Source organism: Fragaria vesca, linkage group LG2 (assembly GCF_000184155.1).
Source record: "Fragaria vesca subsp. vesca linkage group LG2, FraVesHawaii_1.0, whole genome shotgun sequence".
Taxonomy (NCBI): domain Eukaryota; kingdom Viridiplantae; phylum Streptophyta; class Magnoliopsida; order Rosales; family Rosaceae; genus Fragaria; species Fragaria vesca.
Genome location: NC_020492.1, coordinates 20,214,751 through 20,226,209, shown reverse-complemented (window position 1 = coordinate 20,226,209; position 11,459 = coordinate 20,214,751). Strand labels below are relative to the sequence as shown.

General features: G+C 36.7%; 3 protein-coding genes across 3 annotated transcripts in view; 2 read left to right on the top strand and 1 right to left on the bottom strand.

The window, feature by feature from the left end:
- The first annotated feature begins 1 nt into the window (after position 1).
- On the top strand, positions 2–1,620 carry LOC101303879. The gene is made up of 3 exons (XM_004292734.1): positions 2–276; positions 391–520; positions 624–1,620. Exons 1-3 carry the CDS (start codon positions 141–143, stop codon positions 1,618–1,620), a joined length of 1,263 nt encoding a protein of 420 aa, XP_004292782.1. The 5' UTR covers positions 2–140.
- A 3,806-nt stretch (positions 1,621–5,426) lies between these two features.
- On the top strand, positions 5,427–6,406 carry LOC101298086. Its single transcript, XM_004290955.1, has 2 exons — positions 5,427–5,518; positions 5,640–6,406. Exons 1-2 carry the CDS (start codon positions 5,465–5,467, stop codon positions 6,267–6,269), a joined length of 684 nt encoding a protein of 227 aa, XP_004291003.1. The 5' UTR covers positions 5,427–5,464; the 3' UTR covers positions 6,270–6,406.
- LOC101297798 (uncharacterized membrane protein C2G11.09-like) overlaps positions 6,380–11,459 on the bottom strand; it is a 6,610-nt gene continuing 1,530 nt past the window's right edge. The window contains exons 4-12 of the mRNA XM_004290954.1: positions 11,184–11,247; positions 10,875–11,084; positions 10,539–10,684; positions 9,189–9,512; positions 8,456–8,741; positions 7,867–8,142; positions 7,302–7,535; positions 7,034–7,208; positions 6,380–6,947 (exon numbers count right to left, since the gene is read on the bottom strand). Coding sequence (XP_004291002.1) covers positions 6,877–6,947; positions 7,034–7,208; positions 7,302–7,535; positions 7,867–8,142; positions 8,456–8,741; positions 9,189–9,512; positions 10,539–10,684; positions 10,875–11,084; positions 11,184–11,247 — 1,786 coding nt within the window. The 3' untranslated portion in view covers positions 6,380–6,876. The remainder of the gene's footprint in view (positions 6,948–7,033; positions 7,209–7,301; positions 7,536–7,866; positions 8,143–8,455; positions 8,742–9,188; positions 9,513–10,538; positions 10,685–10,874; positions 11,085–11,183; positions 11,248–11,459) is intronic.

Below are 11,459 nucleotides of genomic sequence, written 5' to 3'. Positions count from 1 at the left end.
ATCTCTCTCTCTCTCTCTCTCTCTCTCTCTCTCTCTCTCTCTCTCTCACATCATAAGTTTATAACTGTACTTGAGTTATTGATCTTGTGGATTAGCTAGCAGCTTGGATCTCAAGCTTGATCTCTTCGAAGGAAGCAAAGATGGGGAGAGCTCCTTGTTGTGACAAAGCAAACGTGAAGAGAGGGCCGTGGTCACCTGAAGAAGATTCCAAGCTCAAGTCGTATATTGAACTACACGGCACTGGTGGTAACTGGATCGCTTTGCCTCAAAAGATCGGTATGCTTATCTGCTTCTCATGATCATATATGGTTTGTTTGAATGGAATTATTGGTTGTCTGACCTAGCTGTGACACGAATTAAGTAATTAAGTTTATTTGTTTTATGAATTAGGGCTTAAGAGATGTGGGAAGAGCTGCAGACTCAGATGGTTGAACTATCTGCGTCCAAACATCAAGCATGGAGGATTTTCTGAAGAAGAAGACAACTTAATTTGCAGTCTCTATATAAGTATTGGAAGCAGGTACACAATTACATAACTTCCTATTTGCTAGCCCTAATTCATCATTCAAATATTAATTTTAATTATCTGTTTGTATACTGGGTATACCATTATGTATATACAGGTGGTCTATAATTGCAGCACAACTGCCTGGAAGAACTGATAATGATATAAAGAACTACTGGAATACAAGGCTGAAGAAAAAGCTTCTGGGAAAGCACCGCAAGGAACACCAGGCTGCTGCACGTAGATCCGCTGCAGGTCTAAAACAGCAAGAACTAATTAAGAGAGGTCTTATCATCAGTAATGGGAACAATAACTCCATGGTCAACGTCAATCCTCTTGGAGCTGATAGCCAAAATCCTTACTGGCCAGAGCTACCGGTGATCCAAGGGCCATCGATACCCAATTACTCATCACCAAACCAAGAAGTAGCAGTACCTTCTTTCAACGACCATGCGTCTATCCGAAAACTTCTTATCAAGCTCGGAGGAAGGTTTCATTCAGATCATCAAGACAATGTTGTTCAACCTAAGATCCAAGATGTGTATTCCTTGAATGTCAATATTCAACTCCCAGTTGATGATCAATTTCCTAGCTCAACGCAACAGATTTATCATGAGGAGTCTGCAGCAAATATGCACTCATCTGCTAGCCCGATTGCAACTGTTGCCAGCAACAATATCAGCAGCCCGGGCCAATTTGCACAAATGAGCGATTACAACAATCACACGGGTAATGCTGGAGATGGTGATGCTATGAACATGTTTCAAGGAGGGCAAAGTAGTCACTATCTGCTGTCGAACGAGCTCAAGGACATGGTGTACAACATTGATCGAGAAAAGTTAGATGGGCTAGAGTTCTTATACAGTGATGACATAATGATCATGATGAATGATAGACCAATTAGCAGTACTACTAGTACAAATACTAGCTATGGTACTGATCAAAGTACTATGGGGTGGAGTGGTCCTGAACAGATGCAGCTGGTTTATCCTCCTCCTCCTCTAGCGGCCTCCGGCTCAGACTATCATGAAGGCATGCAGAGATTGATAATGCCTCAAGAGCAATGCGCTAATTTCTGCGGCTTGAGTAGTTACCCTGGGGTTGGGGTACAATAAAGTCATGATGACCGATTGACCGGTGTACATTAAGTATTGTAATAATAGATATGGTAGCATTAATAGTGTATTGTCCCAAGAAACCCTAATCTTCATCTGATTTTTAGGTCTGTTTTTGATGTGCCATGATTGTTCTACTTATCTATATACAATGGTAGTATTTTGAGTGAGCTATTTGATCGATCTAATTTTCTGTAATGTGAATTCGATTTTCAGACCTAATTCCTCTCTGTTAATGTTGAATTAGGGTACTGCAGCTTGAAGTCCTATATATGATAAGCAATACTACTAGTTGACAGTGGGGATCGGCTAGCATTTCTTGAAAGAAGTAATGAACAAGAAGAAAACTAAAGGGTATGCGTTTTTCTTGTACTTAAGCATGCATTTCGATATATAGTTATGTTGGTGATCACAATGTTCATTCGAAACCCGTTAGAGAATGATATTGGCACCTTGCTAGTTAACTTCTTGGAATTAGCTTGTTCTCTGAGTAATATGCTTTCAGAGTGACTAATATATATACATGCATATCCAGAACATGCACTTATGCACGCTAATCGTTGTAGCTTCCAGGACTATATATACTAAACTATGGCTCGCGTAATAAGGCTGGTTACCCCAGTTTGATTAGAGAGAGCGAGAGAGGATAAACTTTTCGAACTGATTGACCAATTTCATGTGCTTCATTCTGTAAGAATAAGTATATTGTATAGCTTGGTGTTACCAAATTCAAAAACGTCGGGTATGATGTTTCATTCATGATTTCATGTGCATCAGTGCATCAACATTAACCTAGCTAGCTACTCCAACTTGCTTATATTCATAGCAATTCTAATTCTTGACAGCAAAATGCATTATTCTAGCTACAAAGTTTCGGTTGTTCTGATAATGAAATTCATGCCAAGGATTCAAACATTGAACATTAGTAGAGTCTTGTTGCCATGGACTTCCTTGTATAAAACTAGTGCAGAGTTGCATCAACTTTAAGCTATCGTCTCTCCAGCTTAATTTTTTTTATATAAAGGTAAAATATTAGTCTGTAAAATGCATATTATTCTAGAGAGTTTCTATTAGTCTGATATTCTGATTATGCATTTCATACTAAGGATATATATATATATTTAAACATTGAAGATTAGTACACTCCTGGCAAGGCTGAAGGCTATGAAAATAGAAGTAGTGAAACCCTGTCATATACTATATATACTAGCTAGCAAGCTTGTTAATTAGACGGCCCTAGCTTTCCCTCTATAGAATGCTTTGATGGTCGATCAGCAGCTACAACTATATACTCATAAGTCATAACGTACTATTAGCAAACAGTGTAGAATATCTAGTCTGGTAGTACTGACAGGCCGATTCATGAGTTTATAGTTTGGCAGAGTGAAGATGAATGCATATTCTTTTCTAATTTACAGTTACTTTATGAGAGCTTGAAAGGCATGAAACGGAAAGACTGGTATCTGTAATATGGTAGAGAATGTTTTCTCTGATGAAGTACAGTGATGATCCTACAGAGTTTTTTTTCTTCGAAAAGTCATGTGGAAATGAGCTCCATCGAAAGAGATTGTTACCTAACAAAACTCCGATCAAGTGCAGTAACTATCAATTCAGTCGATAAGTCGATGAGATCGAGTTGCATATACATGTGCTTTGGCCATGGATGTCAAGTCTTCAGTTAATGAATTAAGCAGCTGCAGCTTCAATCGTTATCATACAACTGTAAATTCTTAATTTCTTGGATGAATATGTACAGCAGGCAGTTTCTCATCCATTAGCACATTGATTTATCTAAGTAGATTATTGTTTAACTGCTACCTTAGTTTATTATTACTTCCAGCTATCTAGCTCCTCTCACATCTCAACCAATGCAAGTTCCTAAACCTAATTACTCACTACTATCAAATCAAAAGCATGCATGCTGTCTAATGCATTCTGAAGTATACAAGATCTTTAGGTCGAACTTATTTGTTTTTTGGGTTGACTCCTACAAGGACAATGGTCGATTACGATTTGAATTTAAGTATTTCTTCTGTGTTGACATTGCAACATACTTTGCAAGTTTGGTAAGTAATGTCCACGATTTGTTAGAGTGGGTTGACATATATATTTTGAAATTGGTAGCTAGCTAGCTGCTTCATCAAGCTTGGTATTCCAGAATCCAAATGTTGGTCTCATCAAGATCGTAGGGGTTGATTTCATTATGTAATTAGTAGTTATTAATGATTGATAATACACACACACACACTGATATACCTCGGTAGTTAGCTTTATTATTGATTGGTAATTGGAAGGACTATCTAATCTCCTTTGTTGCCCTAAGAAAAGGGTGAATAAAAATCAAAGGTTCACAACATTGGAAAGAACCTTTGTGCTAGCTAGGAAGAAATCCAGCTCACCTGTATGCACATACAGATGACCTAGCTGATAATCCTCTTATCCTCACACAAGACACACACACATCCCTAACTAATTAAATAGCCTTAATCGATCAGGTCATTTCTTAGAATAATGTACACCAAAGAGCAAGGAATGCGTGAATATGTAAAGTATTGATGAATCAATGTGGTGATTTAAAAACCTAGCTTGAAGTTCATACATACATGTGTACGCATAAGTGTATCAGGTATTTGATCCAATGGTTGGAACTGATCGATTCAACTGCTTTCTAAGCTCATCACTGAGATATGTTAAAGCGCGCCGTAGTAAGAGATAAAATATAGTTAGCCTCTCAAATATAGAATATTTCAAATACAATTTAATAAATGAGCATAAGGTGGACATACAGAAACTCCAGCAAACAAAATAAGGAGACATTACCAGAACTTCTGAGGCTTATGACTTGAAAACTAAGCTAGCTAGCTAGTCTTGCATACATACATTATCCATCTAATTCTTCCTGTAAAGTAAGAAGGAATATCCCAAACGAAGAAGAAGCAGAACAGAAAAGTCCTCGAAGAAAAAACCAAGATATCATATATGACTTGTAGTGCCACATAATAAACATCTGCATCATCATTTCTATATGTAATTTCCGTCAACTTGATGATGATTTAGAATATAAACACCAGAGACATCCGTGATTGAGGCCCAAGACAAGAACCAAATGACGACTTATGTCTCAACCTTTTCCATTCTATAATCTACTAATCCACCCTCCGTATGTATTCAAATCCTCAGAAACATATATCGAAGATTCACAGAAATCTGCAGCAAGATATTTAATATCCTGTTTGGATTTGAATATATAACAATGAAAATGACACTCACTAACATGAAAAATTCTTGCTAGTTTGTCGTGCTGGAGAACCAGAAAAAGTTGATTCCATGTATATATATATATACTACTAGAATATATAAAATGAGTTTTCAGAGAGAATACCAGTGAAAAGACTGCATGTCACTGTAGAATATTAGAGGGGTGTGATCGATGATTCACATTATACCATTTACGAGGTGGACAAGTGCATATTAGTAACATGAGACTTCTGTTTTTTTTTTTTTTTAATTTTTTTTTTAAGAGATTAACATCACTAACATGAGCTTAAGAATGGTAGAGATTTGAACATTGTGAAAAAAAAAAAATAGTCTCATGCTGGCCGGCCCAAGAAGAATTACAAAACAAGCAGTTTAAATGAATCAAAACTTCAACTGTTATACAAGGCCCAGTACATTTTATACTGGATCGCAACCCATTATAGCCCAAACTCTAATTTGAAATGCTAGTAAGGTCTTGCACTCTTGTGGAAAATATAAATATGCCCATGTTACATCAGCTAACATAAACCCTAAAGAATGAGGAGAAAACGCAGGTGATAAAGGAAGGCAAAACCAGACGGCAACAATGGCGTTTCCAGCGTCTCTTTCATCGCCTTCGTCTTCAACCCCAAAATTTCCGGTACCCTTCTTCTTCTTCTCTTTAATTTCACATTCCTTGTTTGGTTTTCCATAATTGATTAGTTTACTGGGAATACCTCAATGCTTGATGCAATATTTTCGTTCTCTGTTGTTTGCTTCAGCTTAATCTCTCTAAACCCAAAACCTCCCAACCCCAAAAATGCTTAATATTACGTCTCCCTCACAAACCCTTCCAGACAAGTTGTGCCAAAGTAGTGTCAATGTCCCAATTTGGTGAACCAAATAAGGGACACAATCAAGCTCTTGAAATCAAGGTTGTGAAGGAGAAGCTTCTGGAGGCCATACCCGTCACAGTTAAAGAGCTTCCATGGAAGAGAGCAGCAGACATTGCGCTGAAGCAGATGCTTTGTCTTGGGGAGAAGGCACTCAAATGGTGCCTTGTTGCTTTTTTTGTGTTGAGCTTCTTTTCAGATGTTATATTTTCGATCTCCAGGAACAGAGAACTAGTCATACCCTTTGGTCTCTTTGTGGGGTGCTTCGTTACTGAGATTTTGAAGGAGGCATTGCAGCTGGTGCTTCCCGTTTCCGAGGAGAAGGGATTCGAAAAGCACCTTATCGGAATCGGCTGCCTCTTTGCTGCTGTCAAGTTCATCTCGTATGGTCTCCCAATACAGGCGCAGGTGATAGTTCTCAATGTTGCAAATGGTGGGTTCCTGCAAGTTTTGTGGCTCTGGAGAGGTTTGTTTAACAGAAGTGATGTTGGTAATAGTGCCATGGATGTGACAATGTAATTTGCCTCTGGTGATGAAATAGAATTATGCTATTTGCTTGGATGTGAAACTGTGTAATCTGCGCCATTTGCAGAAGCTGATCGGATTTTGTGGGGTTGCGAAAAAGTATCAATGTAATTCAAACTGTTTAAAAAGATCAAACTTGAATCAACATGGACATTATCAAGAACATGGTTTACAATCTTAAATGGTATTGAACACTGATAATCCAATATCCAATAAACAATTGAACACAATGGTATATACCGTATACCCGCTATCAGCAATTCTTTTGAACCAAGCAATAGGCTTCATTACAACCACAAAGGCTGCGAAAACACCTCTAAACTATCTGAATTTATGTGATCAAAACTGAGAACTGTACAAAAGCAACAAAACAGTAGTTGCTTTTTAAGAATCCTATTAAAGAAAAGAAAACAGAGTCCGGCTGTACGCTTGTGGAGCTCTGCATTTCGTAAGGTAATGTTTCACTAGTGTGTATAGTCTGTACAACGCTTTTTCTTGAAGGTGTATATACCTTTCTTCATGCAAGCGTTTCATTCCAGAAGCACCATCAACAGCGAGTTTGAATCAAAAGAAAGTAAATTATGCACCGCGAAAACTGAATTTATATTGGCTCTGGGGCTCCAAAAGTGCTAGCAACGGACCAGTTCAAACTTACTTGGCTGGGTTCCTTTCCTGAAAATTAGAGGCAAATGAAACCAACAAAATTAAGTGATTGATTCAGGATACCGGAACTCTCACAAGTGTTATATGAATCAAACCTGGTGTCACATTCTCTGGATCCTGAATGCTCTCTTCTTCCTGGTGATGATATGAGCCTGCCATACTCGTGTCAGGAGAAGTTGAAGGGGACTGGCAATAGGCTGCATGCAACTGTTGATGAATCTCTTCAGTCCTCCCATATTTTTCATCTTCCCGATCCATCTCAATAAGAATCTGAGAACAAACAACTCTTCAAGCTTTGAAAGAGAAAACAATGATATCATTGAATAATCTGAGAACACACATAGGGTTCACTTTGAAAAGTACCTCCGCAACATGGTTCTTGAATACTGGATGAAATCGTTGTTGACAGTACTGATTAAACAAAAGAGTGAAAATAACCAGCGGAAAAGTGAAACCTGATGATACTGGTGATTTTCTTAATCCAAAGACACCAAGAGCGATTATTTGCATCATAATCAATGAGAAAATGACTGTATTGTGAACCGTAGGCCATAAATGTCCCCCACTTTGATACTTTGTTATATAAACATTGATAATCTGAAATAAAATGTAATATCACTATTAGTCTCTATACATCCACCATCAACGGAAAAGTGAACAAAAAAAATAATATCTGAAGTGTAAAAATCAATTGAACTCGATGGATAAAGAAAAGAAAAGAAAAGTAAAGTAAAATACAGCACATGATGACCAGAACAGAGACCTACAACAGACGGAATGCTATAACGCTTTTAAAACTGTATATATGTCTGATAAAAAGATGCTAAATATCTACTGCTCAGGCTACATTTACAGGAAGAGCATATATAGAAACTGGAACTAACCATGTAATGCAAAAGGTTATAGAAAGCATAAGAGAGTTCCTCACCTGGTTTCGATATATAAAATAAGCAAGTGTGAAGTAAATGAGCAAAAAGGGCAATATTAGGGGAACCAAGATGGAGCAGGTGAATCCAATGAACCCAAACAGCAGGAGTCTAGGAATTTCTGTATGATACGGAAAAGACATTGTGTCAATAGCCCAGTCTTTCATTCTGAATATATATCTTCGGATAAAGTTGCAAAGAAGAGGATATAGCTGCAAGAGTTCACATGCCAAGCTTGCCCAACCAGATGTAAAAACATAAGTCATGAAGAATTTAGCCTGCAAATGAGAGTGCAACCATGGATTTAGTATATAAGCTCTATACATGCTGAAAAACAAGACTGCATAGATCTAATTCATATAAGTCTAAATTATTATCTCATAAACTATTATTCCCATCAGTTATTAAAATCAAGAGATATTGAAGTTTCCATGATATGACAATCAATTGAAGAAATTAATGAGTATTACCCTTTTCAAAGTATAACTGCATCAGATTTTGACAAGTAGGCACATGTAATAGTAATTAGAATACTTGGCTCAAAAATAGTATTGCATCCCATTAAAATATTAATATAGAAGGGCATTTCACCTGTGCAGGAATTGCGCTCGCAAGTTGCGGAGGTAGGTCTTTCACACTATCCAATTTTTTAAATACACTGAATGAATCAATGACAGTCCCAGCAAAGATGTTCATAACAAAAACATTCCAGATAGTGAAGTATAAGATTTTGAAGCATGCACTCTTTTTCCTTCCACTGCGAGAGATAGAACCCTCCAGTGCTGAAAGAACCATCATAATTGGTGGAACTGTATACAGAGCCAAAATTAAAACCACACTTGGTAGGTAACCCGTCATCACCTGGCTTATAAATTTCCTGCACATGAGCCATATATTAGTTAACTTGCAAAATGTATCAGCATCATTGGGAATCTAAAGTTAGAACAATCTTTCTTTGATCTTCACAACATGAATTATACCCAGACAGAAAATACAAAGAGCATTAAACCTGACAATATATATAAGTACACTGAATACATATGTATGTATAATATAAGGGAAGCATAATAGGTTAATAACCAAAACTCTTGTTGAATATCTAGTTCGTACTAAATCCGAGTTGCTATCATTATGTAAAAGGGCATTCATGAATCGCACAACTATTTCAATGAAGTGTTTACTCTATGCAGTTATACAGGTAGAATACAATGAAATAAAATGATAAATCAGAATATTGATGGTCAGTTAATCCAATTTAAAAGATTCCAATTATAACAGAAAAAAAATAAAATAAGGGAACAGCTATACACTCATAATTACTCACTTCTTAAGAGGACCTTTCAGGAACGGTAATGCTTTTTGTAGCTTATCTGCATGTGTCATTCCTTGAACGACTGTGACAGGAATAAGAAACACAAGCATAAAGGCAATAGAAGCCAGAAGTGTAGCTATCTTACGGATCCACAATTGTCCATATGGTATCCAAAGGTTTGACCAGTAGACATCTTTTGGCTCTGGAGCCAGCTGTGTCACCCATGACATAGGATTTGATGAGTGAAGAACCTGTGATGTAGCAAGAGCAGCATAGCGAGTCTTGAAAAAGACAAAAGCAGCAGCACACACCTGTATAAGAGACCCGACATTTAGGCTAAATTTGCATGTTTCCCACATAATATTTTGGCTTAGTCATATCAAATGAGGAAGACAAAGCAGAAGAAATGGTAATGTGCAAATAATGAATTAGTATAACAAAAATGCAAATCAATCACACAACAAAATGACTGTGTTAAGAGAATAATGTTCAAGAAACCAAAATATCAATAACATGAATGATATATACAGACAATACTTCCATAAGATGGACAACCATAGGTAGCCATATATACCTGTACATATTGATAAGAAGTAGGACTACCCTATATGCTTCTCACCAGTCAAACTCAATGGTCCTAAACACATGAATAGTAAATATTTCACTTACAGACACTAATGCATCAAGTTTCATAAGATTCAAAGTATATCAGATATCATGACAAACCTACAAGGGCTACGAAGAATGTTATGTTAGAATGTCCTTCAAAAATAATTTCCCAACCATTCTCCCCATCTACATAAAGAAAAGCACAAGGAAAGTATTTTTCTGATCAATAATAGACTGAGGGTCCTCGTTGCCATTCTGTGCTGTTCATAAAGTGCACTGATAGATATGTAATTTGAATTATGTAGGAAAGATTCATTCTCAGGTCTATGATTCTACAAAGTGAAGCTTATTTATCAGCCAGCAACTTGAGGGCAGGTCATAATTTCCCGATTCAGAATGGGACTAGGAACAGTACGAATGGCATAAACCAATCCTAACAGAAATCTATCATGTCTGCTTGTGCTTATTTGTCAATTATAAGTTCACAGTAAACTCACATGTATACCAACATATTTGATGAAGATGCTAAGATTTCTTACAGATAGACAATAATTATTCAGCCAATAGCAATTGCAGTACACGCAATGAACAACCAATTTAAGCACAGTCGATCAGATACAAAAGAAAAGAACCAATGCACACATAACCATATTTTGTATATGCATGCATAACAGTAAACCAGAGCTAGAATTGGGACCAGAGTTTGTGACCTTTTTTTTCTTTTCAACCCCACCATTGTCAATAAGGGATGACTTCCCTCTAGAACTTTCAGATTCATGTGAGAGAATCTGAAAAGAATCGGAATTTGCTCCACAAAAACCACAATGATATAAGCCTGGTTTATGGTTCTGTTCAATAGAAACATCCTTCAAGATCTTGCACATTTTCCCAGCATTGCTCTGCAAAGGTAAAGAGATACCATTAGCAATATACAAGACAATGTATGAAGGCCATGCTTGTAATGATAGCAGTGATGGCTTTATACAGCAAAGTTAAAGTAATAGAATGCTTTGCAGTTCATGAATTAAAGAAATTTTAAATCAGATTGCTTAACAACAGAAAAATAAAATAATCAAGAATCACACATACCATCAGTTTCTGAATTTTACCAGATCGATACACCATTTGGTGAGACAAGTAGCTTGACTCATAATTCCTCATGAAGAATTTTCTTACTGAATCACTGTAGGTATCTTCCTGAGACCAGGGAATAGCACGAACAACAACTGTAAACTGACTTGGATTTAAATGGGATCCAGTAATATGTGCCAGTCTCATTTTAGTGATGCTCTTATACTCCTACAGAAAGACCAAAATAACAATAATATTTATGAAACCATATTTACACGAAATACTACAATTTATAACAACAAAACTAGATGAGTTATAAATCCTTACGATGTAAAGGAGAACACAAGCTGAAAACGTAATAATGTACAATGCGAGACAATGGGTCCAGAGCCTGACATGAAGCAAGACAGAGAAATAACCAATAAGAAACTAGTTCCAGGTTGTATAACTAATACAAGGTAAAAGTAAATTACCTCCTAAAAGTGAGACAAATAAAGTAAAATTTCTTGTGGACGATTGTTAGTTTGCATATTAATATATATATATATATATATATATAGAGAGAGAGAGAGAGAGAGAGAGAGAGAGAGAGAGAGAGAGAGA